The 16,255-nt window shown below is 35.7% G+C and overlaps 1 protein-coding gene across 5 annotated transcripts in view; it reads left to right on the top strand.

Moving 5' to 3' along the window:
- Positions 1–16,255, top strand: part of PBLD (phenazine biosynthesis like protein domain containing) — an 81,285-nt gene that overhangs the window by 14,114 nt on the left and 50,916 nt on the right. For 2 of the 5 annotated variants that reach the window (XR_013930335.1, XM_080401377.1), the window contains exon 9: positions 9,535–9,634. Coding sequence is in view for 4 of the 5 variants with exons in the window: in XM_080401377.1 (XP_080257503.1) it covers positions 9,535–9,611 (77 nt within the window). In the remaining variant the exon portion in view is untranslated. Of the gene's footprint in view, positions 1–747; positions 3,076–9,534; positions 11,801–16,255 lie in introns of those variants that run through there. The other 3 variants (XM_080401375.1, XM_080401378.1, XM_080401376.1) reach the window with 2 other exon arrangements.

Here is a 16,255-nt window from a genome sequence, read left to right as displayed (position 1 = left end):
TATAGCCTTTGACAGAAACAACACTAAACCCAAACCTTTGCTAGGTGCCATCTGCACCAGACCGTTTTCTGATCACATAGTTGTGCAACTAAAGTTGGACTGCTGAAGTAAGTCTGCAGACTGAACATGTGAGGTGAGCATTATCGTCTCACCTGTATATGACTAAACAGTTTCAGCAAAAGTTTAGTTCTATAATTATTTACAGGTAGAAGGCTATTTCTACTTAAACTTTATCCAGCTATATTAAGTTATATATTCAGGATTATATAAATCAATATCTGTTCCTGTCTATGTAAGAATTTGGTCTCAGTTTGTGACAGCTGAAGCAGCATCTTTGTTTCTTTGTAGGCTTTTTCCACTGCCCCGTTTGAGCTTTATTTTCCCATTATCCTGGTGTTCTTCCTTCTTATCTACAGAAATCGTCTATCCCATGAATGGGAGAATTCAGGACTGCTTTTGGTATGCAAAGGAAACTTGGTTGGTCATGTTGCAGCAAACTGTCCTTCACCACTTTGTCTTAACTAGCATTTTTGTCACTTGATAGACAAGTTCTAACCTGAGATACAGCCTCAGCTAATCTTCGTCCGCAAAGACAATTCATCTAGGGAGTCCCTGCTACAGTGCTTGCTCTGGTGCTGCTTGCTTTGTGAAGACAGAGCTCTCCTTTCCCTGAGTTTTCATGGATTTTTAAATAATTTGTGATAGATACTAGGGTTTTTTTAACTGTGGATTCTTGTTTCCATTTAGCTTTTCAATGCTCCCGCCGTGGAGGAGAGTTGAAGATTTCAGTGCGTAATGATGGAAGAGTTGACATTGCGGGGCGAATTGCTATTGTATTAAAAGGAAACCTGGCTTTCTGAAGAAATTCACACTCATCTCCCACACTTTCAAATTATTCATATTATGCTAGTTATATCTTCGCTCTAGGCAGTGAATCACCACTGGCCTCAAAATTATTTGATTACTTACTGTCCATTTGAAAAAATTGCTTGAAAATAATCACTACTCATCTTCAAGATCCTTGGCATTGTTTTCTTCACTTTCATTTTGCCACTTCCTATGTACACTGACCTCAAAAAATGTCCAAGGACAGCTATCTTATTTTTCTTTTTAAATGATTCTGTTCTTATTTCCAGATTCCATGTTAAAAGCCATTTCTGCTTCCTGGACTGAATTGTAAACTTTTCTGATTGATAAAATAATCAAACTTTTTCCCTTTTCAGTAATTTTCCATGAAATCTGACTACAGTCCTTTAAAAAAAAATATCTTTTCTCTGCCATACATCTGCCATATATGATGCTCATATGTTCATTAATTTACTTGAATTAAAATATGAAAAAAATAGAAATGGTTTAGAGATGTGCTTTGTAGTTCTGTTCTGAACAGTATTTTTGAAAGAGGGATGGTATTGCAGTGGCTCATGTTAAATGTTGCTTGGTCAATATTTTTAATTAAAGTTTTACAGAAACATTTGACAGATTGGCATAGTGATGTACAAAAAAACTGGTCAAAAATCAGAAAGAAAACTTAGTTACAGCAATGTCATTTACTTTTCAAAGACTGAAGATTCGCACCTAAACTAAAAGTTTCTTCTGTAACTTTCTTCATGAAGTGTATGGCTTCAGTTTTTGTGATTTTTTGCTTTAGTGTTCTGGTCTTTTCTCTGAATTTATTAGGAATATTGAAATGTTTCAGTTACTCTAGCTAAAACTCAGTTTTCCCTTTCAAATCGCTTTTGTCCTAAGCTTTGCTTTGGTTTTTTTCTTTGCAATATTTCAAGATGAGGGATTTAAACTCAAAGGCATTTTAATACTGTGGGAATGCTGGATGTCAGCCTTATAAATTATGACGAACTTAGTCATGCCAAGTTGCCCTATTTCCAGTTATTTTGAATTTTACCATAACTTGTAACTTACATCTTACTTAAGTCTGACTAGCTGGAGGCAAGTAACAGTGTGAGAATCCTAGGATTCATTTGAAATAAAAGCTTCTAGTTCCTGCCACTACACAGAACATACTAAAAATATGATTTTAATGCACTAGAAAGCCCAGGAGCTAGGTGGCAAGCAAAAGAATCTCCAAATGGAAACGCATGTTCTTCTTCCTGAAGTTCCTGGACCTGAAATGTGGTTTATAAACATGGACTTCATCATCAGCTACAAGACTCGGCTATGCAGGCAGCTTAATAGCAACGTTGCAACAACATGTTTAGCAGCCACCCTGACCTTGCCTTCTCACAAAGCAAACTGATAACTTTCTGGCTACTGACCTGGATCTTCTTGGGCAATACTGCAGGCTTGTTTTGCTGCATTCGCTACTTCCTACTGGGTTATGCAGAGAGTGAATCTGGCCCATAATCTGAGATGCTTTGCAAAAAACCCCTTCCTTAAGAATATAAATGAACTAAGGAAGCAATTATTGTTTATCCGTCCACATTTAACAGACAGTACAAATACTTTTTTTTTTTTGCTCAAGAGGTCTAATAATGAACAAAGCACAGTACATTATAAACATACTTGCTATCTAAATTTCCTGATCAAACCAGTATCTTTGCTGCTTAATGCATTTTTTTTTATAGTTTACTACTACTTTGTCACTGTTTCTGTTCAGGATAGAAAAATCACCAGAGCTCAGGTGGGAGACTGTGCAGTAATGTGTTTGTAATCAACAGATTAGTTAATCAGCCATGATTTATTAATGATGCATTAATTATACCTGATTGTGCAGTTCTGCTGCCTAAATGGAGCTTTAAAGGAGTTATTTTATTAATCATCATTGTGCTAATTGCAGACACTTACAGAAGGATTGCTAATTAAACATGCAACCATATGCAAAATAAGCAAGGCTGCTGAGAGTGGCAAGAAAAAAGAGCACTCATTTTCTGAATAGCAACTTTAGTCTCATGAAATATTGTGTAGTTGACCTGGTGATCCTGATTACTCACTGAGACTTATTTTAATACATTGCATATTTTCAGTCAGCAGTAAATTAAATTAATTGTGGCAAATTCTGTCCATCTTCCCTAGTGCAAAAAATACGTTGTGTGAACTTCAAATAAAATTATTTAGAATTTGTGTGGCCTTGTGTCACATTTTCATGTGAAGGATTTACCTGTTGTTTTTTTAGTTGTATATAGTTAATCTAACTTAACTATCTTGACTTGAGCAAGATCCTGAATGCTAAATTACCTTAGCACCAAATGAATTGTATGATTGCATTTGAAATGAGAATTCAGACTCAAAATCACATGAGTTTTACATCAAGAAAAAGAGGAACACAGTGATGTTTAACTCATTCAATTTCCAAAAGCTCAAGTCAGCATAGAAAATGCAGAAAGGAAACAGTGCTTCAAGGTAGATTTCTATGAAGAGACTACTGTAATTTAAATAAACATTAGTGCCATGTGATCTTCAACCTACATAGTACATTTTTTAGGCCCGTACAATGCTAAATACAATTTTTGAGTGCTATAGAATTTGAGTGCAATAGAATTTAATGCATTTTTTTTTAAATGCAAGTTGCTAGGCCTTCTTCATTGATTAAATAAAACTTTGAGAGAATTTTCTAGAACTGCTGGTATAATATTACAATTATTAACATAGACGTTTACAATTCAGTGTTTCTCTAAGAAAATAGTTAACTTGCATTGTTTTGGTAAAATATTGAATCAAAAGTTAAATTAAGTGAAGAATAAGTGAAAGGCCAGAAAAATGCAATATCTCTGTTAGGGTTTCTGGTGCAGAGAATTTGCAGAACTGTTTTGTGCTGCTCTCTTATAAAGACTGTAGCACAGGGATGTGTTGAACCAAAGGCAAATACACTTCCAAAAATTCCTATGCACTTAAGAGTTATTTATCATGAAAGTGTCCAACAGAAGGCCATTAAGTTACAGGCCACCGTAAGTTTTGAGTGAGCCTGTGGCTAGATCCAACAGCTGAGATACGAAAATTTAGATCCACATTTGGTCATTTTACTTCTTTAGTGTGTGCCTTTGCAGAGGCATAGCTTGTGTAGAGGTCAGGAAGAAAGCACGGAATCATGAGGAAGGTAGCAAAATAAGAAAAAAAAATATATTGAGCAACAGAAACCATGTAAGTTTGCTGTTATGGAAAAGAATGTACAGCTAAAAGGGATGATAAGAAAATGGAAGCCATGTTTTTGTTCAAAAGCCGTTTAATAGATTTGCTTACAGGATTCATGGCAATACTTTGATTTTCTTCTCTGTTATCTAGGTTAGAATAGAGAGAAAACATATGTTGTAAAGTTGATATCAAAATTGGAAAATTTTGCAAAATGTGGAAATTAAAGATGTATTGAATGTGTACACAGCAAGAGGCCATAGGAAGGAGCCATGTGCTCCGTAAGCTATAGGAAGGGGAAATGAGCAACAGATGAGTCAGTTATGTCTGGGAAAGGAACAATTTCTTTGTCTCAGTATTCATCAGAGTGACAGGGAAACATGCTAGGAACAGAGGGAACCTTCCCAGAAGTAAGAAAAGGAAACTAAATGAAAATTACGGGTGATGCCAGATCACATAAAAATTAAATTAATTCGATTAAAAACTGAAAAAACTGCTAATTAAGCGGTTTGATTCTGACTTTTACATTTTAATATTTTTTCCAGATGAGTAGATCTGTCTTTCATTACCAGACAAAAATAAAAAGACAGAACAAGCGATTTTTCTATTTTTTCAGTTGCTAGTCACTGTCCTTTTGTTTTCTAAAATTTACTACACACTGTAATGAAAAAATTTCAAAGAATGGGGAAGTGGAATAACAAAACCCAATATACTACCAGATAGTCAAAAAGTGTGGTTTTTTTTTTATTAGACATCAGCTTTAGGCTAAGACATTTAGTTTAGCCTTAATGTCTAAAGCAGAATAAGAAGAAATAAACGTTTCTATCTCTGTTGGTTTCTTTAGTGAGAGATTCACTTTGAGTTGTGTTTTTGCCTTCCTGACTGGCGAAGGATGACATTCTCTGGTTTTTAATATCATGAATCTTACAAGCCTAAGTTTTATCCACGTGCCAGTGTCCAGTGACTTTTTTTTTGGTGATAAACCCAAACGAAGAATCCACTTTCCCATATGTAGTTTTTGTTCTGTTAAGAATTAAAGGGTAGATAAAATACATTAAGCAACCCCCCCAAAAATTGTCAATAACAATTCTAGAATTGTGAAGAGGAAAGAGTTTGAAGGTGATGAAGTAGGTTTGTGAGGAGCAGGAAGAGGAGAAGGAGGTGTACACGCCTGTGTAGACTCTGTAATATGTGAGCGTAGTTACAACACCTGAGGGCATGCCCTCAGTTTTTGCTGCTAGTTGAAGTTAGACAGTCTGTGTGACCTGGGAGTCAGGCTGAGAGATCTTAGGCTAGAGGTTATGTAGGTTATAGTAGAGGTGGAGCAGAGTATGAGGTGTGGCAAAGCCAGAAGCCTGAATTTGAATTCAAATGTATTCTCTACCGACCTTTGGCTATGCTTTGGATCAAAGCATAGGGGACTTACCAGAGTGCCCACCCCACCAAGCTCAATTCAGGTGGGAAATTCCAGCTGGAATTCTTGAATTTTTCTTTTGTTTCAGAATGCCTCCTTTCTCCATAAGTATTTATGGCTGTAAACAGAAATAAATTGTAATCTTAACGACTATGATAATTTCAGTCATCCATTTTCAGAAAGAAATGGCTCCTTTCTGGACAAAATAATTGTTTTAAAAACTGCCTTTTGGACTTCAGTATGTTTATGTGTAGCAGCTTTCTGAAGATGCATATAATTGACACTACATATTTAACATCACAGCCTCTACTCTTACCTGTGTTTTTAAGGAGTATGGTTACTACAACATTCAGAAACCTTTCAGCAGTTAATAGCAACAATAAACAAAGTACCCTCTTAATGACAAACTGCAGACACTTTCTCAATAAAGTTACAATTTCAGCAGAAAAAAAATGTAGATTAAAAGGAAGCACCTGCTCCTGTAAATTACTATGCTGCAGGTACCAACCCAGGAGACTCTGCAGATGGTTCTGTATTTGCAAACCTGACCTCACCACCTCTTCATCAATCTCTGACTGATTGATTCTCTCCAAAGTAGAACACACCGTGTCCCAAGGTACTAGACGACACCTTTGAATTAGTCCCAGTCAGAATACCAATTAATTCGTACTTCTGTTTCATTTTGGAAATTCTTAACAAAGGATTCAGTTGTCTTATCAGGCACTAGCACTGACTAAAAAGGTTGTACAGTCAGACAGTTCCAAGAGGACCTCCAAAGGGATTTGTACTTGAGGAGGTGTGATTTTTGCTAGATTTCCCTGCTAGCTGGGAGCGTGAATGATGTTGTGCCATGCCCTAGCATTTTGAGATGGACAAAAAGAAGGTGGAATCTTGATCCTTAGAATGGTACAATAGGAATTCATCGCTTCAGTTAGTCTTTCCTGCCAGCCATGAAAAAGTAGAAGAGAGATCATAAGTTCTGTATATTCATTTTCCCTCCTCAACTGTTTTCAAGCATTTTACTTCCCTTATTGAGACCTAAGACTGATTGTGCTGGTCTTTTCTTAACTAGGAACAAATTTTCTCACGTGCTTCCTCCAGTGTGTACCCATGCAAAGGCCTTGTACAATGTAGTGAGACCAGTCTAATCAACAGATCTTTTTTCTTTGTGGAAGAACACATAAACACCCTTTCTAGAAAACAACCTTTCTGAAAAAAATAGATCCAAGCTTGTGTTCCCTGTCCAGGTGTCATACATGTTCCTTTTTTGTCACCCGTACTCATCAAAATTTAGAGGAAGACTGAGTGATACAGTGATACATTTCAAATTTCAGTGATACCAGTAAAATATTTTGGGTTTGTTTCCTCTTCATTGAGCCTTTTGAATTTTATAGCTTCTTTATTCTCTGAATACCTGAGATATATTAAATGGCTTCAATTCACCTTAAAAAAGATACATGCTTTCCCTAAATAAAAAAAGATTTAGAGACTAAATGAAATTAATTTGCATGCAGTTTACCAGAGTTCTTTGTAGTTTCAGACTTTTAGTGGCTTGCTGTCTTTTATTAGTAGGTAACTTTGGTAGTCTTTTCTGCATTTTATAGATGCATCTATATAAGGCCATCATCTAATCTGATGACCTGAATGTGTACTGCAGACTGTAATAGTCCACAAAGCAATCTGTGGCACTGAAGGCAATACTTTGTGATTTAGGTAAAGTAGAATGACATCCAAATTTAATATAAAAATGTAAGCTTATGAAGAATCTATCATATTCCTTGATAAAATATATTTTGTGTTTCCAGTTCATGGTTTTCAAACTTTGTCCTCTAGCTATTTAATCTTTTTATGGGCTTGTCTGTTAGGTTGAATAGCCCATGCTGTAAAGCTTGCATTCTTGACTTTTTAATGCTGTATAACTTGGGCAGGAAGTCTTCCTGGTGATTGACTCTAAAAGCATCCCTAATTCTTTACATTGATAGCACTTCACTGCACATATATTGGTGAATCTAAATTGCAAAAATACAGATATTACTATGCTCACACTTTTTTTTTAAGCTGTAAGGAAAAACAAAGTAATACATACCTTTTTGCTTTTCAATTGTATATGAGGAAGACCAGCTGCAGGGAAATACAGCTGCCTCAGTGCATTTTCTGTGTTAGGAATTAAGGTCTGGGAGCAGCTGATGGCATAAACCACAGTGTATGTCATTAAATAAAGAAGATTGTATCATTTGTTTTGTATATCTAAAAGGAAACCTGTTTATCAAAAGTGGCTAAATATATTGCTTTAAAAAGCCTTTCATTTGAAATTTTCACTGTGATATTAATTAAGTCTGAGAAAACTTCCCCATCCTCAAGTCTGGATAATTCAAGAGAAAGCTCCACTAAAATCTGATAGAATGCTGTCATTTGAGATTCTTGAAATCTTTGAAATAACAAGGAATGAAAAGAAACAAGTAGCTTCATGGGAGAAAAACCAAACAAGCTTTTTGATACCAAATATTCAGTCCTTTTTCCGTATACATTGGATGAAGTGGGTTTTTTGCTCTTCTAGTCATGGTTTATCACTTTTTATTCTCATTTACCTAATGGGAAACATTGTCCTTTGTGCATTCTAAATACAGCATTATGTATTAGCAATCACTACATTAAGTGTTTCTTTATTCACAACCAGCTTTACTAGTAGCTTTTAGAATATACCTGTCACATCTAATTCATTACAGTTTGGAAATGTGACACTTGGGAGATTAGAAAATCTGAAACATCAAATGTTACCATGTGCTGAAGTATAACATCTTAATCTTTTAGAATTGCATTTCTTTTGATGGAGAAACCTCTGTGGCGTCCTGCTGTCCATTTGGACAAAAGAGCAGATGTGTTATATGCCTGTGTGCATGTGCACTCATCTGTCTATGGCAGGATGCAAACCAATATAGCTATAGAAGTTCCTAGTTAATTTGGAAAGCATTAATTACAACATCAGCCCTTACAGTTGATAGTGTAAACTTTTACTTACACTGAGTGTGGATCACATTTTAATTATAAAGTAAAAATCTTAAAAGTAAAATACTATACAAAATGAAGGGAGGTGTATATATGGGTTTTGTACATCTATGTATGTATATATATGCATCTATCAATTTGTTTTAAGCTTTCCTTTTCTTTTACCCAGATATTTAATCCTTGCCATTTTTCAGTAAGTTTCAAATTTCAGCAAGTAAGGAAAACCTTATTGTAATTTTTTTTTTTTAAATGTAAGTAAAAATGTGCTTGTGGAAAACGTACTATTTGACACATGCTCTCCCAGGAAAGGTGAATGCTATACTTTCATTAAACAAGGCACTTTCTAGTGCACACTAACAGCATTATGAACTGAGGGACTGGATGACCAAAGCTTACAGGTCTTTTGAAATCTGGACACCTGATTAGTCCCATTAACTGCAGTAGGATTACATAAACAGATGAAGGTAAGCATGTATGTGAAATTAGTATGTAGAACATAGAATTCTCATTTTCTTTACTAATAGCTTTTTTGTAGGACATTTCTTCACTTAACTTTCTAAAACATCTTCATGTAATATTTGCATAACTATTATACATTACTAAAAGAAGTTAAGTCTGCAGTAGTGTATTTTAAAATATGGTGTTCCCTTATGAATATAGAGTATTTAAAATGCCATGAGAGAGAATTTTTAATTTACAAAACTGAATACATTAAATGTGAATAATATATATCAAGAGCATTTGATCCATTATTTAAATAACTTAGCTGAATTCTTAAATATACATTATTCTGTATTTAAGTAATTTAACGGATTTCTTTATATATATTCTTCTATATATGTTTCTTTCAAGGCACTTGGCTAACAGTTTTTTAAAAATGTCACTAAATATGTTACTAAATAAGAGAAATCTGTCTCATTTTATGAAGCACCATTTGACAGTTCAGATCCTTAAAAATGTTACTGAAAATTCTATCACTTCTTATTTGTACATGTTTCTTTGGGTGGTGACATTTATTTTCTGTACTTTTTCAGTGCAAAAGAGAAAGTTAAGAATGCTTCCAAAGAAATATCTGGACTGCATGGCTTTTACCCCAGAAATGCTGTTGTGACATACTCTGAAAACTGATAGCAGGTACATTTATGTAACAGTTTTGCAAGTATATAAAGTGAAGGATAATCGACAAAAGTCTCACTTGTGTAACATCTTTGACCCATTAGGGGCTTTTAAATCATGCATCACTGGCTTCAGGGTTGCTGTTGTCAAGCTACTTACAGGTCCTAGTTAAATCAGGCATTTCATATTTTTGCCCTCATTCGCTTTTGTTTACCAGCAGGAGACAAAATATTTAATTAGTTTTGGGGCATTTATAATCTCCTCTGGGCCAGCTCCAGTCACAATGCTGGACGCCACTTCTGAGTTAATTCCAGTCAGGCTGGCCCCTCCAGTACAACATATGGGTAACCTATAAGTCTTTAGCAAAAGTTGCAACTGAACTATTAGAGGGGTGGGACCTCCCTGCTGGGAAAATACTGCACAACAAAGCAAAAAGGGGCCAGCGTCACCAGCGGAGGTCAAGGCAACACTTAGACCAAACAGCATCTGGCAAACTGTGCCAAGTAGAAATCAATGAGAAGCAGGGCAGTGAGTAGTAATTTTATGCTTGTTTGCACAAGAAAATAGCTACTTCTGAGCTGAAAAATTATTTTATTAAAAGCTTACAGCATCCTTTGGAATCACTCTTGCCATTGTTGCTTCATATATTTTTATTTCAGTCAATAAACTATATGGCGCAATCTATACACAATTCTGTTTTGAGCAAGCAACATTAACTGTAGCATTAATTATGTTTCAGGAGATGAGGAGTTTTGAGTCTTCCTCCTAACTGGTTAGGAACCAGATGCATAACTGTAATTAGTTTTTGAAGTGCATTGCATTCTCTGCTTCACGTTACAACAGAGTCAAAGAGTTTGAAAAGAAAAAAAAAGAGAGTTCCCAATATTATGGTCTATAGATTCCAGCCCCTGTAAACTGTTGCAACTCAGCCCACTTGAAAGCTTCCCGTGTTTTTCATTTTCCTTTTATTCTCACTTTGTGTTCCTGCCTGTATCTCTGCTTATATCTCATCTTGTGGCCCTTGGTTTTCCTCATTGTCTGTCTTTGCTTTTTCTCTTTTCCCTGAAATTACAAGTGCTGGTATTTATCTTAAATATTGTAAGCAGGCTGCCACTGAATTCAGTGGGTTTACTTAGGGCTTAATATTAAACATACTCAAGTCTTTACAGGTTTGTGGTGTTAGACACTATATTTTATCCCTTATGGGGCTTCTTTCTTGTGCACTTTTCTGTTTCTCAAAACAGGCACCATTCTCTATGGTTCTTGGTTTTTGTCTGCTTGTCAAGAGGTAGTTCAATTTCCAACAATTTTAACGCTCACTTTCATACAAACTACCTTATACTTTCCTACACATCGATTCTTTTTGTACTTTGACTGAAGCAGGTTGTGCATTGCAGATTGCAGTCTTTATGGTATAGAAATTATAGACAAGTAACAGTGTTTCATAAATAGATTTACTATATTGCAGCACTTGCTTACATGTCTCCTTAGTTTTTGTGGTTATAGGTGCTGGAAAGATGTCAGCTTCAGTATGAGGGTCTTCATGCCTCTTGATAGAGACAAGAATAGGCTATAGACAGTGACTTTTCACTGTAGGAAAATACGGAGAAAATGAATGTTTTAGTATGCTGATGGAAAGAATAAAAAGCTGAATGTTCATAGAGTCTGTTACAGGTCCTGTCCCTTGGAAGGTTGCCATATGAGGAAAAAGAGGACTAGCTCTTGGTGTCCGGGGGGAAATAGTGCTTTTACTCAGAGACTGTGATATTTTGACAGTTATATATTATACAGAAAAGTTTTAATACAGTACTTAAAAAGCTGCATTTTTTTTTCTACTTTTGTAGTAATGTCAAGCTACTTACTCGACCAAAATCTGCGTGTGCAAGCAGTTTGTTTTTTGATTTTGAAATTTTTTCTGATGATGTATCTGGGAAACTCAGTGGGAGCACATCCTTACATTCCTCTCTTTTGATACCATGAAGCAGCTTTTATAGCTCCCTTTCTGTACTCCCCTTTCTCCCTGCAACAGTAAACAGAAAATTCCACTAATGTAACAGCTGTCTCTTCCCCAGGCTGTGATAAAGTAAGTTCATTGCTCATACAAAGAGACTATACTACTGTGTGAACAGTTTCAGTTTTCTCCTGTGAATCAGGAAGACAATCCCCATGTATCAAGAGAAAAAGGTATATGAGAAAATAAAAAGGAGTTGCTTTTTCACACATCAATAATAAGTGATCTTCGAGAGCTAATTGGGGAGAGCCCTAACACCCCGCAACTGTAAGAACCTGCTATGACATCTGCAATGTATAGTTAGCATTGTTGCCCACGGTCTTTTAAAAGCTGGAAACCACAACAAAGCTGGAAAACTCAACAAAGCCAGGTAAAATACATAATTGCTGATTATCAAGTAGGTTAGATACAGGCCTAACTGAATTGGAATTTACAGTATTTGCCATTTTAAGTATAGGATTAGGCATAGTCTTAGTAGGAAATTTGGTAAATGTTATACTTGTGCTGAAAATAAAAAGGTACAGAAACTTCTAGGGAAGTAATTTCATTCCAGGATGAATTTCCAGACTGTCTCTTGGCATAGTTACCTGTTCAGTTTCTATGTGCAGGAATTTTTGTGGGTTTTGTTCTGAATTCCAAAGAAAAAAATTAATTTTGAAGTCTAACTTGTGAATGATCTTGGTATTTTTTGTCTAATAAAAAAAAAGTTGTTTTGAATGTAGGACAATTAAAATGACATTAAGGTGTTTCTTATGCTTCAGGTGGCATAGCAAATAGGTAATTTAAGAATTACTACAGTGTAAGAAAATGTTTTTTCACAAAGTCAGCTTGGGGAACTGACTCAGCCTATAAGTGCATTATTGCCTACCTTGCGAGTGTTTGGGAGGAAGCAAGCACCTAGGGACAGGAAAGGAGTAAGACCATCTGTTTCAGCAAAAGCCTGAAGTTTCAGTAGATAAAATGTAATAACAAATCATGCCCTCTGCTAAGACGACATCCTAAACTGCATTACCTTTGTTGCTTGAGGTTGTCTGACCATATCTTTTGATTAAGGAAGAACACTGAGCTCATTTTCCTATTAAGAAGTTTAGTTCATCCATTCTCCTAACAAGTTTAAGATTATTTGGTTTTGTTTTTTTGTAGCACTGCTGTTGCTTCTGTATCAGGGATCTCATTAAATTTAGTTACAGTTATAAACTTCTTAAAAATAAGTGCATGAATCCTAGTTCACCTATGCTGGTTCATAAATTGTTGGGCTTTGACTGTTACCATCTCTGCAGAATCCATTTGAAACAAACATCTCTGTTTTGAAGTTAAAAGGACCATCTTGTTGTGTTTGGAGGGCACAGGAGGTGAAACACGGGAGTTTATCCCCCTGTAATCTCAAATATCCCCATACATTTACAGAGGTGATTGTGATGCACAGGAGTGAGGAATGGGCAGGATGACAGTTGGATGGGAGGCATCTGAGAAAGTTCAAGAGTGTGTAAGGGCCACAACAGAGGGAAGTCAGGAGCACTGATCCCTCCAGAATCTGCAGTTGAACCCAGGAGTCCTGAGTTTATACTTCCTTCTGGTGTGAGGAAATAGTCACATCAGCTGATGAAATATGTCCCAACCACCTACTTCATCCTTCTAATCCTGAGGTACTTGGTATATTAAAAGACAGTAATTTATCACTTGAGCTGCTAGTTATCCTGTTAGAAGTTTTTCAGAACAGGTTAGAAAAACATCTAGGAGAGATCATAAAACCAGTAATTCCTGTCTGGAGTCAGGAGGGTAAAGCAGATCCCTTCCCTCATCTGTTTTTTGGTGCATAGCATAGGTAGCACTTTTAATAAACCTCAAGTTACGTAGTAAAGGAAGGTCTTCTCTTGAAGACTCTTGCCTCGCTGGATTTGGGTGTATAGGAAAATAAAAGATAGTTAAATGAATTATATCTTAAATACATGAATTCTGTCTGCTCTTGCCTGTGCCAGAATGCCTAACAAGTAATTTTAATTTTCTTAAAGTGGTTGCTGTGGGCATATTTGTAGTGCCCAGTGCTACTGAAGATAGCACTAAACAAGTTAATTTATGTTTAAAAGGTGAACAGAGGGATCGGTGTTTTGCCTAGGCTAGTTAGTTCAGCTGTAGAGCAAAACTTCCATAGCTGTAGTACTTGAGTATCCAATCTTCCTTGCACAATGCTAGTTGAATGGTAAGCAGTGGACATCATGTCAGGTAACTGCGTCCCTCCCCCCTGTTGTGCGTTGCCTGTACATCCCTTTGTGAAAAAGTTCAGGCCAGTTTTTGCAGATTACTGAGTGTGTACAGGTGGAATTGATCTTGATAGATAACTGTTTTTAAGCATAGGAGAACCTATATGGTGTCAAGTACTCAGAAAATTTGCTAGCTTTGTAATGATGTGTCAAAGCTTTTTTTTGCTGCTGTAGTGTACAGTGGGTTGCAATATCATTCTAATTGGAAACTTCTTTTGTTGAGCTGTCATGTGTATGCACGTGTGTATATGTATGTATGTATATTCGATACATAATACAGGTGAGAAAATTTTAGACAGTTAAAGATTCAAAACATGTTCCTCTAGTACCATGGTAAAATGAACTCTTTCTTATTTTTGTTTTTTGACATTTTAGACCTCCTGTTGTAAAAGCATGCTTTAAAACAAAGTTATGTTGAAAGGGTGTTCTGTGCAGGATCACTGGGAAAAGCTACTTAAGAAAGATAACATGGAACAGAAAAGGATGACTGGCAAGGAGAAATGGGTAAATTGAGAAGTGATAGCTGTCGGGTGTCATGGCAAGCAGAGCTTTAAGTGTGGTCGGGAGATTTGTTGAACTGTTAGAAAGAAAAGCTCACCTCAGAGAGACTTCAGAGGAAAATGAAATGTTCTAAGCACTCTGTAGAAAAGGGTGTCCAGTATGAGGTTGGAAAGCCCCAGGTGAAGTGACTGTAAATTCATCTTACTGCTGTAGATTGCTGTTCAGCTTCCCAGTATGAGTAAGTGTATAAATTTCTCTTCAGTTCAGGATACAACATTCACTTGTGAATTTGTCTGTTTTTTGATTGTCCTAGCTGTGATAACAAAAACAATGTAAATAGCCAAGGGAGGAAAATATGTTATTCTGCCCACCATGGATTTCTAGCCTGTCTTGTGAGCTGAGTCAAATATTACTAGAAATTGGACCCTTAAGGATGATCATATTTTGGTAGTTACCCACCTGCTCTTAATTAGGCAGCGTACAGCATGCCAGTCTTTCAGCTTTGCTCAGTATAAACTACAATGGTAAGAAGTCTTGATGAGCCTTTTAGAAAGGATCTCTTGAGATGAAATAGTGAGTTCTGGCTAGAAGGACCAGGTAAGATTCTTTTTTTTGATATTTTGCTTGTGCATGTTATTTTTAGTACAACTAGAGAACAGAAGCTATTGAGGAATTAAACTTTAACCAAAATTTCACTTTGACTTCCTTTTAAATTTAGTATTTGGCCACAGTCATTCCACAACAAGATTAATTAAATTGGGTTTTCCATAGTAGTACAGGTGGAAGATATCCAGCTTTTCTTAGTGGGTGCTGTGATAATCTCATCTGAGTTCTTCACTTGGACATCTAGCAAACAATTTTTAATGTATTTCTGTATGTAGTCATACATCTAGCAGACAATTTTAAATGTATTTCTCTATGCAGTCATAAATCCTGAAACTAGTTAATTTCTTCAGATGGAAACTATACTATATTTTCCTAATATCATTAGTGACTTAATGATGCTGAAATAATTTGGTTGATGACTGAAATAACATTCTTACCTGTCTCTCTTGTTTCTCTCTGAGAAAAATATAATATTTTGATTAAAGATTCTTTTAGAATTAAAATGTGAATCAAGAATAATGCTGCTATGATCATGGAGTAGTGCTAAATTTCTACCTGCATAGTTAGAGATTCAGAGATTGAAATCTGAGTAATTGAGTAGACACAGAACTTCTTTCTGGTGATTCAAATGCTCTTCTGTCTTGAGATTACGGTAGGAGTAAAAGGGAAATTATTGAGAAATGATTGATGTACAATAAGATGAGACCAATATGATTGGGATTTAGAAGAGTTTTTAGCACCACAGCAGTATATCACATCAGATTATGTTAATAGCTTTTTGTAAACATATCATAAAAATCTTGAAAATAATTTGAAAAATTATTTCAAAGAATAAGATCTCTAAGAAATAATTAAAAATAAATGGAGGAGGGAATAGAATTAAATAAGCAATAACTGTGACAAACTGAAATATAGAGGAAATCAAACCAGGTGGAGGAAACCTGGGAGAATTTCACTGATACCCTTTCCATTATTGACTGAGCAGTAAAGCAGTTTATTTTCTAGCTTGAGATAACGTATTTTCATATGGCTGGTGGGCTGTGCAAATGAACTAAATTAGTTGGTGTGGATAAGACCATAATACTCACTTTTCTTATTTCTTTTTTATAAAGCAGAAACTTAAAACAATTGTAAGTGATAAAAAGCAGACATTTTGATCTGCTACAGAACAATTTTTTAGCCTTGCCTATAAACTATAAAATCCTGTTAGAGGTTCATTATTAATCCAGATGGATTTGGGCCCTTGTCCTGTCATTTGAT

The sequence above is a fragment of the Falco punctatus genome (assembly GCF_963210335.1).
Source record: "Falco punctatus genome assembly, chromosome: 9".
NCBI lineage: Eukaryota > Metazoa > Chordata > Aves > Falconiformes > Falconidae > Falco > Falco punctatus.
This window is presented reverse-complemented; position numbering and strand designations above follow the sequence as displayed.